Source organism: Periophthalmus magnuspinnatus, chromosome 2 (assembly GCF_009829125.3).
Source record: "Periophthalmus magnuspinnatus isolate fPerMag1 chromosome 2, fPerMag1.2.pri, whole genome shotgun sequence".
Taxonomy (NCBI): domain Eukaryota; kingdom Metazoa; phylum Chordata; class Actinopteri; order Gobiiformes; family Gobiidae; genus Periophthalmus; species Periophthalmus magnuspinnatus.
In genome coordinates, this window is record NC_047127.1 from 16,952,845 (window position 1) to 16,975,390 (window position 22,546).

The 22,546-nt window shown below is 40.8% G+C and overlaps 1 protein-coding gene across 1 annotated transcript in view; it reads right to left on the minus strand.

Annotated features, from left to right (window-relative positions):
- Positions 1-20,793, minus strand: part of LOC117383539 (rho guanine nucleotide exchange factor 7) — a 46,362-nt gene extending 25,569 nt beyond the window's left edge. Inside the window, exons 1-3 of the mRNA XM_033980738.2 lie at positions 20,382-20,793; positions 15,211-15,294; positions 7,658-7,736 (exon numbers count right to left, since the gene is read on the minus strand). Of these exons, the coding sequence (XP_033836629.1) occupies positions 7,658-7,736; positions 15,211-15,294; positions 20,382-20,546 (328 nt within the window). The 5' untranslated portion in view covers positions 20,547-20,793. The remainder of the gene's footprint in view (positions 1-7,657; positions 7,737-15,210; positions 15,295-20,381) is intronic.
- Between the last annotated feature and the right edge of the window lie 1,753 nt (positions 20,794-22,546).

The following is a 22,546-nucleotide window of genomic DNA, read 5'->3' on the forward strand; positions in this document are numbered from 1 at the left end:
GTCTGATCAAATCAATTTTTCATAGTTTGTCCGCTGGTGCGACTTATACTCAGATGCAACTTATATGTAAAATCGTTAAAATATAATTTCACATCTTTGTTATTGCCACACTGACAACTGTGCGAGGGCACTCTAAGCTTGTGTACCAGTATGACAGCCATGCGTTTCATCTACTTCCGGAGTGGTGGAGTTATTCAGAAGCGACACCGAGGATGAAGAATTCATCCTGGGGAGGACAAAGGGACCGAGGACCTTACACTCAGCGCCACATCGTCCACGTATCTTCCGTGGTACTGCTCTGCTTGGCTTTTTTTGCATTTATGACTTCAGTACTCAATTGGCTATCTTTTGCTCTTCCAGATCCTGCACTCTGAAATTATGCAGCGCCTCTGCCTCCGACTCAGCTCTCCAAGACCGGTATGAACATCTCACCCTCCGACCCAGTTCACCTCGACCGGTACGGACTTCCTAACCTCTGACTCCGCTACCCACGACCCGCTCGAAGACTACGGCATACGATACCGCTCTCTGTGTCTGTCTGATCGATCAACCTTTATTTGCATTCCCTTGTGTATAAATAAACTTTGTTTAAACTTTTCACTCGAGTTGTAATCTTTAGTCCCCCCTTTAGTCAGTCGTTACGACATTTTTATGCTTTAGTTATCTGATTAACTGTTATATCTTGCGTTAACATACCAGACATGTATTCAGTTCTGTCTATGCTTCATGTAGCTAAATAAATATAAAATGTGTTATGCTAGCATGCTGCACTGCTATTCAGCCTGTTGTTCTCTATTTAGACCCGAGCCTGGGACAACATCCCGGCGAGGGACTTATTAAAACTGCGTCTGGAGAATGGAAAATGGCAAAATTCAAGTAGTAAACACGCCCCGACATGGCAGTGATTGGTATCAAAAATTAGAACTTGACGAGCTCTAACTGTCCCTGAAGACCCCGAGAAAAATATAACAAAAGGTGACTTGGTAGTGCCACCTCAAACTTTCATTTTCATGGGGCCAATGGGAGCCTGATTCGGAAAAAAGTCAACATAAAACTCCGAAACTCACATTAAAAAATAGAAAATGTCGGGACATGACAAAAATTATATTATGGCCCCGCCCTAAAATGTACAGAAAGTCGGCCATATTGGATCAAAGCAGGGAATGACAAAAGTGCACACCCTCACATTCAGGACATCTCCTTGGTCAGTTTTCATTCCAAACACTTCAAATTTCACCAAATCCCACTAAACACATGTGTGATTAAAGATTATGAATTGCATTTTGAATATGACTTTGGGTGTGGTCAGGGTGAATTTTCAACCAATTTGCAAATTTTTTAATATTTAAAAAATATTTCTCTTTCACACATTTTTTGTTGGGAAAAATCTAATACAGCGTTTATTCACATTTGTGAGCTGAATGCAATTATATGCAAATCAAGGCACTCTCACAAAATGGCTCTCTAGCGCCCTCTTGAAATTTAATTTTCAAAAATTCAAAGAAGACACTCAATTTGTCGTGGACTTGTGAAAAAATTCACAGGGGCCTTATTTGTGATGGGGCACAATGTGAGAAAGTCACATGACTGTAGCTCTTATGGTTTGGGAGAAAAATAATGGGTGGAAAATGCTTTTTTATTATTATTATTATTTTGGTGGCCGGATTGAAGCCACTTTTGACCCCCTGAATGTTAACGAAAAGTCAATTTACCCAAAATTCAAGGTTGGTGAAAAATGTATTATTTTGATTTTCAAAAAAATTAACGTTTCAAAATGACTCAATAGCGCCACCTCAAAAAAAACAAAACAAAAAAAAAATAAATAAATAAATACATTATGGCAATGAGAGACAAATGAAATTTGGTACAAACATAGATGCAAGTAAAAAATTACATTATGATCCCACCCTAAACCCTACAGGAAGTCGGTCATTGTGGGCGGAACCCAATTTTTTTCAAAATTTTCACTCTCACATTTGAATTTTTTACACCGTGGATTTTATTCAAGAAAGTTGCAAATTGGTCAAAATGAACTAGATCCATGTGGGATTATGGGCTACTTGATTTTTCTACATCATAAAATGTGGGTGTGGCCAGCCTGCAAAGAAAAAATACATTTTTTGAAGTATTAAACTGCACGTAACTCACACATGCAGTGTCCTATGTCCCGGCATTAATATACATTTTGTTTAAAATCTTGATTTGAATGAAATGATATGCAATTTACATAGGTCAGACATTTTTTTGTTCCACAGTGCCCCCTTGAACTTTTGAATTGGACCAAAAAAAATTACTTTCTCATAAAAATTTGAAATTCGGCAGGGACATCTGGCTTGACAATCTGAACAAAAAAGGCAATGAGAACATACCTCTATTTGCAACCATGTTACCGTGGTAACATAATAAATGTGCCATTGAAATACATGAGGTCCAGAGCACTGTTCCCTTTAAGCTGCGCGCGTGCGCAATTGCACACTGCTGACACAGTCTCCGCGCACAGAAAATCTGTGCTGCGCACAAAAAAATCAAATCGGAATTGAAAATAAAATAAACACACAACAAGTCATTGTGCGCTATATTTCAGTGTGAGTCAGTGAGTGTGACCGGTGACTAGCTGCTCCAGCCAATTATGTGATTCACATACGTATTTGCGCAGCTTATCAACGTCATTGACAGGCTCCTCATGCGCCGCTATCAGAGTTTTAGCCGATGTGGCCGACGTGGACTGAAGACTCGCTCATGATTCCAAGTGTTTAACCCCTTAACGTTCCGACGGCCCGCCCTCGGGTGCACTGTTACGCACTATTTTGCAGCAGTTTTGCGTTTTAAACATGACGAAATGGACAAAACAAAGGAAGTACACGACCGAGGACACTGTGGATGTTTGTACAATTTAAACTAGAGGCATTTCGGACCCGGAGCGGTTCGTGGAACCGAGTGAAGATCTCATGGTGGACTCAGGAGCAGAGGACCTTATGATTTGATGGACTGGATGCTGTTCCTGATTGGTAAGCGTGGTTTATTCTGCTATTGCCTTAATTGTGGGTCAAATGTGTATTATGTGTAATTAGTAGCATTAGCTAATGTCAATCTGCGCCCCCCGACCACCACCAATCATCACGCACACACCACTTGGGTGAAGTGTCTTGCCTAAGGACACAATGACAGAAATGGGTCCGAGCGGGACACGATCCTCCAACCTCTAACCACTTAGCCACTCTCACAGAATGAGTGTCACACTGTCACATGTACAGTGTATTTTTAGTTTCCAGTGTGTGTTTGTTTACATTTTTAAGTGTGTGTTTGTTCACTGTTTGCAGTGTGTGGTTTGTAAATATATATTTATTTTGACCCATACCACTTTTTGAATATATTTTATATACAAATACACATTATGCCCCGCCGTCACTGGGTGATTTCGTAAAGTTTAGATCTAGTGAGGGCCGAGTGACCAGAGGAGCAGCGAGGGCAGACTGTGTTATTCCTCACAGAAGATCAGCCTTTAGTCAGGCAGTTTTCTCAGTCAAAGCCTCCCAGCAGTTGAACACAGTGCCTGAAGCCATTAGAGAGTCTCCATCATTCTTTTCATTTAAAAAGAATGCCAAAAAATGGCTTGTGGAAACTCAGTCCTGTGAGCTTTAATTGTAAATAGGTATTTGTAATTGTATATATTTTTAATTTGTCCACATTATATTGTCTTTCATTATGTTTAATTCTTATCTTTGAATGTTGAAATGTTTTCTTAATTGTAGGTTGCCTTGATACATCTGGCCTGGGGACAACCGATGAAATTTAGCTCTAGTCAGCTAACTCGGGCACATTTACATTATTTTTTTTTGTAATGTTTATTAATGTGCATTGTCCCCTTTTTTAAAATTATATATATATATATATATATATATATATATATATATATATATATATATATATATATATATATATATATGTGTGTGTATATATATATATATGTGTATATATATATGTGTATATATATATATATATATATATATGTGTATATATATATATATATATATATATATATATATATATGTGTATATATATATATATGTGTATATATATATATATATATATATATATATATATATATATATATATATATGTGTATATATATATATGTTGTGTTTTGATATGGTATGTAAATGTACAGTAATAGAGCAGCTTGGTGTGCAGATACAGATTCCTCTCAGTGTGTATTGGTCATTGACTGTCACTAGTTTATGAGTTGTAAAAATCAAATGATCGTGTCATATACTGAAAAAGGGTTAACGGACTGTTTCCCAGACCACAGTACGACAATCTCACTCAGTGCACAGCAAAAGCTTTCACACAATGGCTTATACTCATAATACAAGTCAGAGCTTTATGATAAAAATGTTAAGTGTGTTTTCAACATTGGAGTTTACAGTTGGCTTGGTTTGGTTGGAAGCTCATGTTTTGCCATAGTTAAAATTAAATATTTATACTTCCAATAGCATTAACATACGACACAGGTCATGAGCAAGATTTTTGTCATTTTCATTGTATAAGTGGGCTAAAGCACTTAATTAAAAGTCTTATAACAGAAATGTAAATGTGGTAATTTGATTCTTTAAAAAAAAACATTTAACTAGGATGGATGCGATGCAGCATGACCACAGTGCACACGTCTGATGTTGCTCACAGTGGTCCATGCGACCGCTCAGGGAGTTTGTGTGTTTGCTCAGACTCGGGGAAAAATTAGAGGGAACATTGGTCCAGAGTACTGGACTTTGTTGTAGACTAAATAGATGTTCTACACTAATGACACTATGGCCTAAAATTCAAGGTTGGCGAAAAATTTTGTATTTTCATGTGCTAAAAAATTAATGTTTCAAAATGACTCAATAGCGCCACCTCAAAAATCAAAATACATTACGGCAATGACAGGCCTTTTTCATTGTAAACAAATGAAATTTGGTACAAACATAGAACATGTCAAGACAAGTAAAAAATTATATTATGACCCCACCATCAACCCTACAGGAAGTTGGCCATTATCGGCGGAACCCAATTTTTTCAATATTTTATCTGTCACATTTGAATTTTTTACAGTGTGGATTTTCATTTAAGAAACTTGAAAATAGGTCAAAATGCACTAGACCCATGTGGGATCATAGGCTACTCTCTTGGATTTTGTTAAATCATAAAATATGGGTGTGGCCAGCCTGCAAAGAAAAAAGCAATGTTTTGGAGTTTTAAATTGCACATAACTCAAATATGCAGTGTCCTAATTCCTGACATTAATATACATTTTGTTCAAAATCTTAGTCTGAACACATATATATGCAATTTAGATATGTCAAACATTACATTGCTCCACAGCGCCCCCTGAACTTTTTAATGGTGCTCAAAAAAATTACTTTGTCACAAACATTTGAAATTTGGCATGGACATTCCTATTGCCAGACTGAATAAAAAAAGCCAATGAGAATATACCTCTATTTGCAAAGGTGTTGCCATGGCAACGTCTGACATTTCTCATTGAAATACATAGGTTTTGATTCACTGGGATGAAAAAATGTTGTTTGTCATAGAACACTGAAATTTTGTGCATGCATTCCACTCCAAAACGTCAATGAAGACATACCTCTATTTCCAACCGTGCAGACTTGACAATGTCATAAATGGTCTCATTGGAATGAATTGAGTAGTATTACTTAGACGCTGATTTTGGGGGGAGGGGCGATGTAAGCGGGAACAAAAGGAAAGATCTTCACTGTGGCGTGTACCCCGCAGTCGCAAGGGGTAGCGAGGGCCTTTATCACTGCTTGAAGTTTTAATTTAGTGTTATTATTATAACTTCCCTTTAAAGATAAAATGTATGTTCTTGGTCTCACATTTCCCCAAAAATGCAACTTATAGTCCAGTGCGTGATATGCTTTTTCCTTCATCTTTATGCATTTTTTGGCTGGTGCGACTTATGATCCGCAGTGACGTATAGTGTGGAAAATACGGTACTTAATAGTGTACGGTAAGTGTTTAGATTATACTTAGAAGTATTAGTTGCAATATCATTTCTCAATAGAAAACACCAGCAGGGGGTGCTAGGACTGTAACTGCTAGTGCACTGTGGAGTGAGGCAGTTTCAATCAGGATAAAACGGTACCTCCTAACACTGGAAGAGGTACCATATTTTCCACACTATAAGGAGCATCGGAATATAAGGCGCACCTTCAATGAATGGCCTATTTTAAAACCGTTTTCATATATAGGGCGCACCGCATTATAAGGCGCATAGAATATAAACTACTGTAGTAGCTGGGGTTGTGTTATGCATCCACGAGATGGAGATACGCTAAAGGGAATGTCAACAAAACAGATAAGTCAGTCAAACTTTATTAATAGAATAAAAAAAAAAAAAAAAAACAGTCTGAAAACTTTGTTCACTCAAAACAAATTAATGCATTCACAATATAGTAACTCTCAAAATAGTGCAAAGCAATAACAATAACTCAATATTGTTCAAACGTTAACGTCCATATTCACAATATCTCCCAGCCTTGTTCAGTTGTAAACATGTAAAAGAAACACGTAAAGCTCGCTTTTTCAGTTCATTCCTCATTCACGAATCCCTCTAATTCTTCCTCTTCAGTGTCTGAGTTGAACAGTTGGGCGAGCTTGGCATTCAAAGTGCCCGATTCCGTCTTGTCAAAATCACCATTATCCATGTCGCTGCTGTTGTCTGGCATTCGTGAAAGCTCGGACCACAGTTGAGACTGATATATCAGCCAAGGCAACCGCAATCCCGGTGCTGTCTGCCCGTCTTGGTGAACATGTGTTCACCATCTGTCATACACTGCTCCCACGCAGTTTGCAGTTTAGCTTTGAATGCCCTGTTGACACTAATATCTAGTGGTTGGAGTTCTTTAGTCAGTCCTTTACCGTTATTACCGCTATTACTTCGGCAATGCCTCCTGACTACGGTAGTCATAATTAACCAATATTGATCCATATATAAGGCGCATCGGATTAAAAGGCGCACTGTGGGTTTTTGAGAAAATTAAAGGTTTTTAGGTGTGCCTTGTAGTGTGGAAAATACGGTAAGTTCTAATGATACCTTGCAGCTGATGTCATCAACATTCCCTGGGGGGTGTGATGCTATCTGAAGGCACTGCTGTTTGAAACTCTGCTATTCAAGTTAGAGTTTAATCTGAGCTTTATTTTAACACAATCTGACCACAAAGAACTGGTTTACAACAACTGAAGTACAACAGGTGAGTGGATTTGTGCTGTTTAACAAGTCCCTCTCAGATAACATGACAGCCACCAGCTAGGATTAGCATTAGCATTAGCACACTTAAACAGGACCATGAACAATCAAATTGATCACAGGCTCCTGAAAATGCATTGTTTAAATACAGTTTGGATTTCTTACAACTTTTTTGACAGTGTTTGCTAATGTGTGCATTTTGTCACAGTGGTAACTGCTGAAAATTCCACCGTAGAGATACAAGTAGGACACCCCCAGTGTGATGTCACTACAAAGTATCAATAGTGAATTTGGAATAAACGTATTTAACTGAGCAAAATGAATCTTTAAAAATGCAGAGGAGCTTTGTGAGTTACACTTGCAGATGGGCACCAGTGGGGGGCAGAGTTGTGGTGTGGCAGTGTGTACCTTCTGTGGCCTTGTTGAGAGTGACCAAACAGTTGAGGACTCTGGGAAAGTTGAGCAGGAGGTCACTAGGCTCGAACGGCTGAAACACAAACAGAAAAGAGGCATTTTAATGTTATAAAGTATGAAGGGTTTAAAAGGGTTCCCCTGGAGTCAGTAAAGAGAATTGCTATATGGTGGAGTCTGGAGAAGGATTATACCAAAGTCTGAGCCTCTTTAATCCTCTGCAACACAAACTCCACAGACACTTCACAAAACAAAAACTCTACCTGTTAAACATAAACTCTACCTGTTAATGCTGCATACAGATGTGTGTGTGTGACATACAGATGTGTGTGTGTGACATACAGATGTGTGTGTGTGACATACAGATGTGTGTGTGTGACATACACATGTGTGTGTGAGACATACCGATGTGTGTGTGTGACATACCGATATGTGTGTGAAATACAGATGTGTGTGACATATAGATGTGCGTGTGACATACAGATGTGAGTGTGACATATAGATGTGTGTTTTTGTGTGTAGGCAGCATGGTGGCTGAGTGGCAACACTCATGCCTCACAGCAAGAAGGTTTGGTTCGATCCCTGGGTCACCCAGGCCTTTCTGTGTGGAATTTTGCATGTTTCTCCCCGTGTCTGGATGGGTTTCCTCTGGGTACTCCGGTTTCCCCCATCAACCAAAACATGAACGCCCTTCGAGACAACTGTTGTTGTGATTTTGGGCGTTACAAAAATAAAATGAATTGAATTGAACTGAATTGAAGTGTGTGACATACAGATGTGTGTGTGACATACAGATGTGTGTGAGACATACAGATGTGTGTGTGTGACATACAGATGTGTGTGTGACATACAGATGTGTGTGTGTGGCATACAGATGTGTGAGTGTGACATACAGATGTGTGTGTGTGTGACATACAGATGTGTGTGTGACATACAGATGTGTGAGTGACATACAGATGTGTGTGTGACATACAGATGTGTGTGACATATAGATGTGTGAGTGACATACAGATGTGTGTGTGACATACAGATGTGTGTGTGACATACAGATGTGTGTGTGTGTGTGTGTGTGAGACGTACAGATGTGTGTGTGACATACATATGTGTGGGTGACATACAGATGTGTGTGTGACATACAGATGTGTGAGTGACATACAGATGTGTGTGTGACATACAGATGTGTGAGTGACATACAGATGTGTGAGCAGTGTTGGTCATCTTACTTCAAAAATGTAATTAGTTATAGTTACAAGTTACTTCTCCCAAAAAGTAACTGAGTTAGCAACTCAGCTACTTATTGGGAGAAGTAACTAGTTACTAGGCAAAGTAACTATGCCGTTACTTACTATGTTAAAACAATAAAAACACAACAGATGTGAACCTTTAACATTTATTTCACTTTCACAGATTGCAATTATTTTGCATTTGTAAATTATAGAATGTATCAAAAATTTCATTTGTAGTGCAAATAAATCAACACGTCACACAATTTCAGACAACTGTACTTCAAGGATTTTCTTCATTAAAATAAACAATAACAATAACGTGCCTTCAGTATCATACTGAAAAGATTCATTACCATGTATTGCAAAACTAAGGCATTCAAATGTAAACCTGTAAAAAAATAATACAAAACCTTTAAGCCTTCTCTGGCCATACACTGTAATTCTCTGTCCAGTATTCAAATATTAATCACTCTTATTTCAACATAAACTGAACTTTATCCAACTCTTGTACATTCATTAAAAGATTTACACAATCCCTATTAGCACTTACACCGATCGATGGTGATCATATCTGCGCCCACCTTGCACATCTCAAACAAGCTTATTATCTCACCTCTTTCACCAAAGAAACACAACAGTGTTGCAGCTCCTTGGCTGAGGGACTGCTCTGATGAAGAGCAGAGTGAACTGAATTAATAGTTACGCGCCACATTATTGTCAGCAACGGTAACGGCGTTAGGGCGCTGGAAAAAGTAATTAGTTAGATTACTCTGTTAGAGAAAAAAAAAACGCAGTTAGTAACGCCGTTATAGTTTAACTCCGTTATTCCCAACACTGTGTGTGTGAGACATACAGATGTGTGTGTGACATACAGATGTGTGTGTGACATACAGATGTGTGGGTGGCAAACAGATGTGTGTGTGACATACAGATGTGTGTGTGACATACAGATGTGTGTGTGACATACAGATGTGTGTGTGGCATACAGATGTGTGTGTGGCATACAGACGTGTGTGTGTGTGACATACAGATGTGTGGGTGACAAACAGATGTGTGTGTGACATACAGATGTGTGTGTGACATACAGATGTGTAGGTGACAAACAGATGTGAGTGTGACATACAGATGTGTGGGTGACAAACAGATGTGAATGTGACATACAGATGTGTGTGTGACATACAGCTCTGACCACACAGTTTGCTGTATGACTAATATGACAACAGGGTGCTGAAGGTCGGCTGCATAAACACTGCATTAAAGATGATACAGGAGGCCTGCACAGCCATGGAGGCTCAGACATGTGCGGCTGCTAGCCAAACAGCCACAGATCTATGCATAAAGCATACAGATGCAGCTACACGCTAACGTGAAAGCTAGAGTTAGATCCACAGCCTGTATAAAGTGGTGGACTGCGTGTGATGTTATCCATAGCATTCGACTCCAGCCAAATGAAGCTCATCAAGGCTAGGAGTTACAGTGGCTAATCTTCAACCAGGAACCATATTTGGAAATCTGGGTGTGCAACCAAAAAGCCAATCAGGAGCGAGGGTGTTGAAAGTAATGCCTCTCCTCATTGCTGGTTTGGCAGAGAGCAGGTGCTTGGCAAGTCCCAATCACACCCAGCTGACGCTAGCAAACATTTTAAGACCAAAATGACAAGCCTAGCAGCAGTTACAGAGGGAGGGGTGACGGTTTTCCAATGTAAAGTGAATTGGAGTCAGAGTCGATGGAGCCAGACGCGCCCATGATCACATCCTGTTTGGAAAATGGCGGCTGGTGGGTGAATAAGTGCAGAGATATATACAAGCTATGATTAGATTTAAATACTTTAAATGATGGTTTGAGAATGGGGTAATGCAGCTTTGACCTGTTTTAGTGGCTTCTCTAACATAAACATTTTTTATTTTTGCAGTGATGTTTTGCCCACTAAGATCCAAAGCTGAGTGTTTTATAACTTGAGTGTTTCTTGTGCGTTCCTGGTGAGTTTAACTAGATTACAGGAACTGATCTGAAATGCAGAGAGAGACCAAGGGCAGAGGAGAAGCTTGTAGTAGAGCCAAGAGGAAAAACAACATGGAGGAACATGTGTTTTTAAATCTGTCCAGGAGCATTCACATCTGAGAGGATGAAATCTGAACTTTAAACTAATCCAAGAATCTCATGCATCTCAGAACATGTTTGTAGAGTCTAACCTACAGGGTTAGCAGTGTTACACAGAAAAAGACCCTGAGGAGACACAGGGAGGGAATCTGACACACAGGGAGGGCATCTGACACAAAGACTTCTTTCTTTAAAAAAAAAAAACAAAGCCGAATTTCTAGTATCGTACCTGTTATGGAGACACCAGCAGACCTGTTTTTATTTAGTCCTAGTTTACTCCTGACTTGGAGCAGATTTGGCTCTGGTTTAATCCTGGTTTAGTCCTGATTTAATCCTGGTTTAGTCCTGGTTTAGTCCTGACTTAGATCTGGCTTAGTCCTGGTTCTACTTTCATCTTAAATCCAATCCATGTTTTAGACCAGATTTAGTCCCTGTATGGTCCTGGGTCAGCTCATCTGTTTAGTCCAGGTTAAATCCTGGTTTAGTCCTGGTTTAGACCCAGTTTAGCCCCTGGATTAATTCTGTTTCAGGCCTGGTTTAGTACTCGCTTAGACCTGGTTTAGATGTGGTTCATTCCTGATTTTGCTCCTCTCTGCGTGTCTTTCTGTCTGATTGGGATCCCTTTTACAGAGAGCATTACATCACTGCCTGAGGCTCCACCCACAGCAACACACCATAATATTCTCTGCTCTTTTCAATCAAACAGAAAAGCCGTTTGGGTCCAGTCCAAATGATCTCCAAAATTACACATTCACATCAAAGAATGGGGCTGAGACTGGTCTTGGTTTAGTCCTGACTTAGTCCTGGTTTAGTCCTGGTTCAGTCCTGGTTTAGTCTTAGTTTAGTCCTATTCCATCCTACTCTTATTTAGTTCCACTAAATCCATCATAAGTCCTTGTTTAGACCTGGTTAAGTCCAGGTTTAGAACTGGTAAAGTCCTTGTTTAGACCTGGTCAAGTCCTGGTTTTCAATTAGAGGTGTCTTTATTGCTAAAAACAATACTTTGCAATACAAAAACACAATATGAAATAAATGATACTAAAAGTGGGATCATTTCTCCCATTGATAGAAATGAGTCTTTCCTGAATCTGTTTATAATGATGTTGAGCTGTATCAGAAGTATAAAGGTGCGTTCACACCTGGGTGTCAAAAACGCGTTGGACGCCTCTAGTTGGACGCCTTTGAAGACAAACCTCTCTGACGCAGAGTGTCCGTTACGGTCTGCGAGTGCCTTTAGATGTTTTGTTTTCCCTGTGTCTTTGTGAACGCTGCAGACCAGGTTAAGAGACTGGCTTTAGTGTATTTATTACATAAAACCCATCAACGGAGGCAATCAGCTCGGTGACGTGTCTGAGTCCGTGACTAGTTTTTATGCTAGCTGGTGAGCCCAGCATAATTAAGTTACCGCTAGTTTGTGGCTGATGTTTTTCTCCTTTTTACAGATAATGGCATCACTGAAGGGTAGTCTCTGATTGGATGACACTGCGTGTCAAAAGCTCAAAGTTCAGCTTTTTCATTCGCACAGCAAGAACGCAGGACAACCAAGATGCACATCCACCATAGAATTTGCATGTAAACTCGACATCATCATGATCATGATTTCAGAATAGTATTTTATTTTCATCATGATTTCAGAATAATGTTTTATTATCATCATGATTTCAGAATAATATTTTATTACCATCATGATTTCAAAATAGTGTTGTTTATTATCATCATGATTTCAGAATAGTATTTTATTATCATCATGATTTCAGGATAGTATTTTATTACAATCATTATTTAGGAATAAATTCTAAATCTCTGTTAGCATCAAATAAAATGACAGTAAACTAAATGATTGTGAAACACGGACTCTCTCAGACTTTATCGATCTGAACGCTGGAAAAAATTCAAACTCATTATAACGAGACAGGACATGAGGGGTCTGTCTGCAAACGGAAAACTGTTACATCACTCTGAAAATGACAGAGAGGGAGGGAGGAAAAGAGAGAAGGGAGGGGGTGACAGGGAGAGGGGAGAGAGAGAAGGGTAGGGAGGAAGATGGGAGAGGGAGAGAGAGATATGAAGGGAGGAGGAGGAAAAGAGAGGGAGGGGGGTTCAAAGAGAGGGAGAAAGGGGGAGAGGAGAGGGGGAGAGGAGAGGGGGAGAGGAGAGGGGGAGAGGAGGGGGGAAAGGAGGAGGAGAGAGGGAATCATTTATGTAGGAAATTGAACAAGTTAATTTTGAATTGGATCTATCTATCCATCTATCTATCCATCTACCTCTCCATCGATCTACATAGATAGATGGGAAAATTTTACATTATACGTTTATCATTATACATTTATATAAGTTTACCACTATACATTTATGTAAGTTTATCATTATACATTTATATAAGTTTATCATTATAGTTTATATAATTTTATTATTATACATTTATATAAGTTTAAGTTTGTTTAAAACAAATGGTTACTGGTGACATGTCTGACCTCTCCTTAACACTAAAACATTACCACTAAAGTGGAATTAAACCTGTACAATGAACTTTTGCACAAATGATCACATATACACACACATATACACTCACCTGAAGGATTATTAGGAACACCATACTAATACAGTGTTTGACCCCCTTTCGCCTTCAGAACTGCCCAAATTCTTCATGGCATTGATTCAACAAGGTGCTGAAAGCATTCTTTAGAAATGTTGGCCCATATTGATAGGATAGCATCTTGCAGTTGATGGAGATTTGTGGGATGCACATCCAGGGCACGAAGTCCCGTTCCACCACATCCCAAAGATGCTCTATCGGGTTGAGATCTGGCGACTGTGGGGGCCATTGTAGTACAGTGAACTCATTGTCATGTTCAAGAAACCAATTTGAAATGATTCAAGCTTTATGACATGGTGCATTATCCTGCTGGAAGTAGCCATCAGAGGATGGGTACATGGTGGTCATGAAGGGATGGACATGGTCTGAAACAATGTTCAGGTAGCCCGTGGCATTTAAACGATGCCCAATTGGCACTAAGGGACCTAAAGTGTGCAAAGAAAACATCCCCCACACCATTACTCCACCACCACCAGCCTGCACAGTGGTAACAAGGCATGATGGATCCATGTTCTCATTCTGTTTACGCCAAATTCTGACTCTACCATTTGAATGTCTCAACAGAAATCGAGACTCATCAGATTTTTTCCAGTCTTCAACTGTCCAATTTTGGTGAGCTCGTGCAAATTGTAGCCTCTTATTCCTATTTGTAGTGGAGATGAGTGGTACCCGGTGGGGTCCTCTGCTGTTGTAGCCCATCCACCTCAAGGTTGTGTGTGTTGTGGCTTCACAAATGCTTTGCTGCATTCCTCGGTTGTAATGAGTGGTTATTTCTGTCAACGCTGTTCTTCTATCAACTTGAATCACTTGGCCCATTCTCCTCTGACCGCTAGCATCAACAAGGCATTTTCGCCCACAGGACTGCCACATACTGGATGTTTTTTCCCTTTTCACACCATTCTTTGTAAACCCTAGAAATGGTTGTGCATGAAAATCCCAGTAACTGAGCAGATTGTGAAATACTCAGACTGGCCTGTCTGCACCAACAACCATGCCACGCTCAAAATTGCTTAAATCACCTTTCGTTCCCATTCTGACATTCAGTTTGGAGTTCAGGACATTGTCTTGACCAGGACCACACCCCTAAATGCACTGAAGCAACTGCCATGTGACTGGTTGATTAGATAATTGCATTAAGGAGAAATTGAACAGGTGTTCCTAATAATCCTTTAGGTGAGTGTATGTGTGTGTGTGTGTGTGTGTGGGTGTGTGTGTGTGTGTGTATGTATATATATATATATATATATATATATATATATATATATATATATATATATATATATATATATATATATACATACATACATACATACATACATACACCCCCCCCACACACACACACACATAGGGAGAGAGAGAGAGAGAGAGAGAGAGATTATAAATCATTAATTCCGCAGTTTTAAATGTAGTTTTTGCAACTTTTCCGAGTCAAACCCTCGCACTCGAATGCATAAGCCCTCCTCCATGATGCTTCCCCGGATCTGGCACTCTTTTCCGGGTTTAACTCTCTTTCCTCGGGTCTGCCTCTCCCTCCCCAGGTTTGCCTCTCTTGCCCCGGGTTTAACTCTGCCTCCCCTGGTCTGGCTCCCCGGGTCTGGCTCTAATGTCTTTCGCCGGGTATAACTCACCTCCACACCAAAGCCCCCGCAGTCCTGCACGAATTCTGCGATGTTCCGCTGGCTCTCCGCCTCCGTGCGCGGCTCCGGGAAAAACTGCGCAGAAAGTGCAAATTTAAGTGCAGTGCTGTAAATGCGCTAAAACTGCACCATAAAGAGGTTCCAATGTTTAAACAATTACTAAGTAATTAAGTAATTACTGTGCTTTGTTTAGGCCCGAGCCCATATAGGGCATAGGGCCTATTGCTTCCGCAACGATGAATGCATGGGCGATAATTGCATTAAGGAGAAATTGGCCCCGTCGCACCATGCACAGACTCCTGTATCCTAGCAACCCATGCCTACGGCATGGGACACGCATATTTGTTCTTGCTAGCATGTCAGCATCAACATTGAGTCAATGACCCCGACGTCATGCTGACGCGCCCATAATTTGCTGTCAGCGCCCGTCATTCGCCGTCAGCGCCCGTCATTCGCCGTCAGCGCCCATCATTCGCCATTGACCCCATGGTGACGTGGGGAAAGTCGAGAGCTTTCAAAAAACATATAATATGTCATTCTAATGTTATCGGATATATTGTTTTTGCTAAAAATATTATTATATATACACATTTTTTTCTTCCTCTTCTGCTCTTTGAGCTCTTTGACCCCCCGAACATATTCAAAAACTCACAAAATTTTGCCCAAAATTCAGGTCTACCGAAAAATTTATTTTTTTATGTGGTGCATCATTGGGCATAAAAAAATGGCGCGACAGCGCCCCCTGCAAAAGTCAATTTGTAAATTTGTATGGAAGGCTGAAAATTTAGTTTTCCGAAATGTTATCAAATTTGACACAAAATTCCAGTGGGTCATCCTGATCAAAAAAGTCAATCAGACCCATATCATTTTTTTCACTGGGTTGCCATGGCGATGCGCAAAACAGCCCATGTTATCCTAATGGGAAAATTTCCAAATTTTCGTACATTTCAAAGTCTTATAACGACTTATTATCATCAACGACGAACATAAAATCTGGCACGGTGATTCTTCAGGTCGTCCCCGTCAAAAAAGTCCGGGGGGGCCAAGTTTGTATTTTGCACGGTGTTGCCATGGCGATGCCTGGAAAGCCATGTTTCTGCATTATGTGCATCAACTCTTCCAATGTCTTTTGACTTGTTTGGTGACAAGTTCAGCCCAAAGCCGCAATAAAACAGAGGCAAGTGGCACATCAGTGCCACCCACAGGAAGTGCTGGGTCGGCCGAGTGCGAAGCCTGGCGAAAAATTAATTTTTTAATATGTTGCATCATTGGGCATAAAAAATGGCGCGACAGCGCCCCCTGCAAAAGTCAAAATACATTGCGTCAATGGGAGACGCCCCGACGTCAATATTGGCGTAGAGCCACGAAATTCGGTACACACATTCTTCAAGTGATGCCAAACAAAACATATTATTATGGCCATGCCCTCTGGCAAACCGGAAGTCGGCCATCTTGGATTGAAAATTCCAAAATGCAAAGTCAGCGTTTTCGCTGACTTTGCATTTTAATCAACTCCTCTGAAGGCGCTCCACTGGCAGGGCTGAAATTCACTGTACATCATCTAGACAAGTGGGCCATCAAAAGTTATCCAATTTATGATGATGCCTATTACGGTTTGTGTGTGGCAAAGCCGCAAAATTCCATCGGAATTTTTGCAATTTTCAAAAGTCAAAATTTGCTCCCATTTGCGCATGCAAAGTCCGATTTGGCTCAAATTCGAATCAGTTGTAAAACTTTCCTGCCTAATTCTACTGTTTGTGAAAGAAAGAAATTTGGCGTGACAGCGATCCCTACAGAATAACAAATACATTTGTATGGAAGGCTGAAAATTTTGTTTTTCCAAATGTTACCAAATTTGACAGAAAAATTGGGTCATCACAATCAATAAAGTCAATCAGACCCATGTCTTTTTTGTTTTTGCACCGTGTCGCCATGGCGATGCGCCAAACTGTCAATGTTATCCTAATGAGAAACCTCCCAATTTTTCCCATTTATGGGAAAAATATTAGTTTCATGGAATAATGTGAAATTTAGCACCATGACTCTTCATGTCATCCTGATCAAAAAAGTCAATGGGACCCTTGTCATTTTTTTCACTGGGTTGCCATGGCGATGCGCGAAAGAGCCCATGTTATCCTAATGGGAAAATGTCCAAATTTTCGTACATTTCAAAGTCTTATAACGACTTATTCGCTTCATTGAGGAATGTGAAATTTGGTACAATGATTCTCCACGTTGTCCCCGTCAAAAAAGTCCAGGGGCCAAGTTTGTATTTTGCACGGTGTTGCCATGGCAATGCCAGGAAAACCCATGTTTTTGCATTTTGTGCATCATTCCTTACACTGTGGGTAGACTTTCTTTAGTGACAAGTACAGCCCAAAGCTGCAATAACACGGACAAAACTGGCGCGTTAGCACCTCCTGTGGGGAGTGCCGGGTCGGCCGAGTGCGAAGCACGGTCCGCGAGGGCTGTTTGATGCCGTTTGCGGCTTTAATTTTGCACTTGCCACTTGTCTTATTATCATCACAGTGATGTCATTAAGTCGAGGAGGTTCCGGCCTGGGCTTTCAAAATAAATGTTCTTAATAAATTAACTTAAGATGTTAAAATTATCTCAACAAATTAAAGTGGAGTGAAAAATGATGAAACAGTAAAAGTAAAAAGTACACATACTGCTCTCAAATGTACTACAGTAAAAGTAAAAAGTACAGATATCAACATTTTTTTTCGTAAGTAGTCTACAGTACTACTAGGTCCTGGATCAGCTCTTATTGTGAAAGGTCGTCTCAGCTCTTATTGTGAAAGGTCGTGTCAGCTCCTGATCATGGACAGGTGTGTTTGAGGTTCTTTCTAACATGAGAAGATCGTTTAAGGATATGACGTTTCCACTGAACAAAGCCCGTTTAATGAAAGAGATTCAAATGTGATTCAAATAAGACCTATGCAAAGACTAGAACTAAAGCAGGACTAAACCAGGATGAAACCATGACGAAACCAAAACTAAACCAGTACTAAACCAGGACTGAACCAGCTCTGAACCAGGACTAAACTAGGTCTAAATCGGGACTAAAGAAGGACTAAACCAGTAGTAAACCAGGACTATGCCAGGTCTAAACCAGGACTAAAGCAGGACTAAACTGGGAGCAAAAGGAAGATTAAACCAGAATTAAATCAGGCCTAAAACCAGGATCTACAGCACAGACATTGGAATGCCATTCGGGCTTGAGAAGTGTAGGCAGATGGTGACAAAGAGAGGGAAGATAGTCCTCACAGAAGGGGTCTCACTCTCAGAAGGAACAATAGCAGATATTGAGGACAGTTACAAGTACCTTGGTATCACACAAGCAAATAGCAACCTTGAAGAGGAAACAAGCAAAGCAGCCACGGCCAAATACCTCAGACGAGTAAGGCAAGTCCTAAGGAGTTAGCTCAATGGCAAGAACAAGACCCAGGCAATAAACAGCTATGCCCTGCCAGTAATCAGATACCCAGCAGTAATCATAAGCCAAAGGAGGAGATACAGACCACAGATGTTAAGACCCAAAAGCTCCTGACCATGCATGGAGGGTTCCATCCCAAATCCAGCACTCTGAGCCGTAAGGAAGGAGGCTGAGGACTAGAGAGTGTGAGAGCCATAGTCCAGGATAAAACATCCAAGATCCATAAGTACATCAAGGACAAGGCCCCAACAGATGACGTGCTCAGCAAATGTCTCAGACAGTGGAGCGCAGAGGAAGAGGTGCTGGAGGTACCATCATGGAAGGACAAGCCCCTGCATGGGATGTACCACCGGAACATAACTGTAGTGGCTGTCATCAAGAAATCCTAACAATGGCTAGAGAGAGCTGGTCTGAAGGACAGAGGCTCATCTTGGCTGCACAGCAGGCCTTGAGCACCAGAGCGATAGAGGCCCAGATCTACCACACCAGACCCAAGGCATAGGCTGTGCAAAGAGGCCCCTGAGACAATCCAGCACATAACTGTAGGGTGTAAGATGCTGCAGGGAAAGCAAACATGGATTCCCCATGTTTAGTCCTGACTCTGGGCACCAGCAGGACTCTGAAGTCCTCAGAGTGTGAGATGGTTCATGTGGCTCTAACATGTGGGATATGTTCTTTGGTGCTAGGACAAGAAGAGACTTGTTCACAAGCAGAGCTGCTTTAAAGTTTATTCCCTGAGCCACAGGAGCCAATGCAGAGATGTGAGCAAAGGACACATGTGAAGTACTTCCTGGTTCTAGTCAGGACCCAAACAGCAGTGTTCTGGATGTACTGCAGCTGTCTTAAGGCTCATTTGGAGAGGCCAGTGAACAGGACATTACAGTAGTCTAACCTACTGGAGACAAATGCAGGATAAGTCTCTATAAGTCTGGTTTTGACAGTTTACCTTTGATTTTTGACATGTTTTAGATGGTAAAAAGCTGCAGATGTTATTGATTTGATGTGGCTGTTAAAGTTCAAGTCTGAACCCATGATCATCCCTAGATTTCTATCCTGATTTGAAGGTTTTAGAGAGAGAGAGACTGAAGGTGACTGCTGACACTTTCTCTATGTTTCTATGGCCAAAGATGATGACTTGATTTTTGTCTGAGTTTAGCTGGAGAAAGTTGTTTTGGCAGAGTGAATCAACTGGTCCATATTCACCTGCTGCCAGTGAGACATAGATCTGAGTGTCATCTGCAGAGTTGTGGTAGGACATGTTATTGCTGTGTATTAACTGGCCTAACGGCAGCATGTAGAGATTGAACAACAGTGGTCCCAGGATTGACCCCTGTAGCACCCCACAGGTGAGGGACATTTTATCTGAGACACATTTTCCAATTTCAACAAAGTACTCCCTGTTTTCCAAATACGACTTGCTGCACCAGAGATCAGCAGATCCCAGGAACATTTAACATTAGTTCTAAATCTAGAATATCAGAATATATCTGGACTAAATCATAACATGTGACATTTTGTAATAATTTTATGGAGATCTGGTGCTTCTCCAGTTTCAGCAAATTAGACTAATAGACTTTAAATAAATAAATAAATAAATAAATACATAAATACATACATACATACATACATACATACATACATACATACATACATACATACATTTATTTCTACCTCAGTGAACCCCAACTTGTCTGTCTATATGAATAAAAGCTCTGGGAGTCACCTTGTCCACGCTCCCGGGTCTCAGTCGCTCCAGCAGCCGGCACAGCACCGCTCCGTCCCGCACCGCACTCTGGAGGAAAGCCTCGGGGTCCGACACGCGCTTTTTGGGCGAGTCCAGGACTCCCAGAGAAATGAGCCAGGTCACAGTCTGCTCCGCCGAGTTCATCGTCTCCTGTTCAGCTCCAAAAACATCCGACAGACGGGACCGAGCGAGAGCCTCAGAGAGAGCCGCTGTGTCTCCGCGAGAACCGCGAGAGCCGCGGAGCCTAAACGCACTGGACCGACTGCTCTCAGCTCTGTTCAACACCGCTGCACGGAAATGCGCTTCATGTTGAACATTTGCTCAAATGACTGAACGAAGTGATCAAAATGTCTTCAAACATCAACAGGACGAAAATAGATGTACAGCTTTACTGCACCTGCAACGAGCCTACAGGAGGAAACGGACAACTGTAAAAAAAAAATAAATAAATACAAAAAACAACAACAAAAACGCAAATAACCCCAAACGCACAGGTCCAGCAGTGAGAGAAATGATAAACAGTGGTACAAGTAGAAGGTCTGGGCTCTGAAACGGTCCGTCTCCACTCGTGCGTAATGCTCGTGCGTAAAGGATATGCAGCAGCGTCGCGCCGCACAACTGTTTTACATCTGCAGCGACGTCAGCGCGCACGAGGACAGTCACATTTCCTGAGGAGATTTTCAAAAGAGTGCTCTGCTCCTCTGTCTCTTCTCCTCTCTCTGCTCCTCTGAGTCTTCTCCTCTGTCTCTGCTCCTCTGACTCAGCTCCTCTGTGTCCGCTCCTCTGTCTCTGCTCCTCTTGCTCCTCTGGCTCTGCTCCTCTGGCTCTGCTCCTCTGGCTCTGCTCCTCTGGCTCTGCTCCTCTGGCTCTGCTCCTCTGGCTCTGCTCTTCTGGCTCTGCTCCCCTATCTCTGCTCCTCTGTCTCTGCGCCTCCTTCTCTTTGTACTTTTATTTTGAAGACATTCCTGTGTTTCTATGTTCATTTCCCTGGTTCTCTTTGACTTAACATATTTTCCTGTTCTTCTCAAACAGGACGTCCCATCTCAGGTCAGTGAACATATTTATCAGTGGAAAAGACACAAGCAATACAAACATTATTATTATTATTATTATTATTATTATTATTATTATTATTATTATTATTATTATTATTATTATTATTATTATTATTATTATTCACAATTAAGGCCATTCACAGAGTGTGTGTGTATAATGTGTGCGTGTGTGTTTGTGTATATTGTGTGTTTAATGTGTGTATGTGTGTGTGTGTTTATGTGTGTGTGTGTAATGTGTTTGTTGGGGTGTGTATGTATGTGTCTGTATAATATGTGTGTGTGTGTGTGGGTGTGTGTGTGTGTGTGTGTGTGTGTGTATAATACGTGAGTGTGTGTATAATATTCGTGTGTGTCTATGGTGACCTCTGCTGGACACAGTGTGCTGTTACACATCTGTGTAATCCTTCAGTCACAGTAAAACAGCAAAAGTCGCTTGTTCACACAGATATAAGGCAGTGTCCAGCAGTATCTGACCGGAACTGAAGCTGTGGCTTGGACGATCAGTTTTCACTCATACAACTTTTTGTCCAGTGACAGATTTAACTTTAACTTAACTTTTAACTCTTGTATTGTGGTGTTACATATCAATTAAAACAGCAAAACGATTATGCGTGAATGAGCATGTGAGAAGTGACATGTGCTGTACAGTGTTTATGAGCAGGCCCTGGTCGATTGAGTGTCATCTTTTTATTAAAGCACATTATGAGTTTCATTTTTTTTGTTAAATTGAGTATAATCTTTTTGTTAAATTACTTCATGGATCATAATGTTGTAATTTGGACATTTTAAATTGCAATATTGATTTAAAACATAAACAACTTCATACATTTTCTGCGTTAGAAAACTGCGGTGTCCAATGGGAGCTGACATCGCTGTAAACGTCATCACACCAAAGCTGTCGGTGCCCCCTATGGATAGCTGCACACATACACCACATCATATCAGTGATGTTTTTTCTTATTTTTTACCAAAATGACAATGCGAAGGTGTCAAATTCTACGCATATCACAGATTAAGAAAATTAGAGAAGGTAAGTAAGTGCAGGGCATGTACTTAGGGTCAGGGTTTCTGATGGTGGCAAAAAAAAGG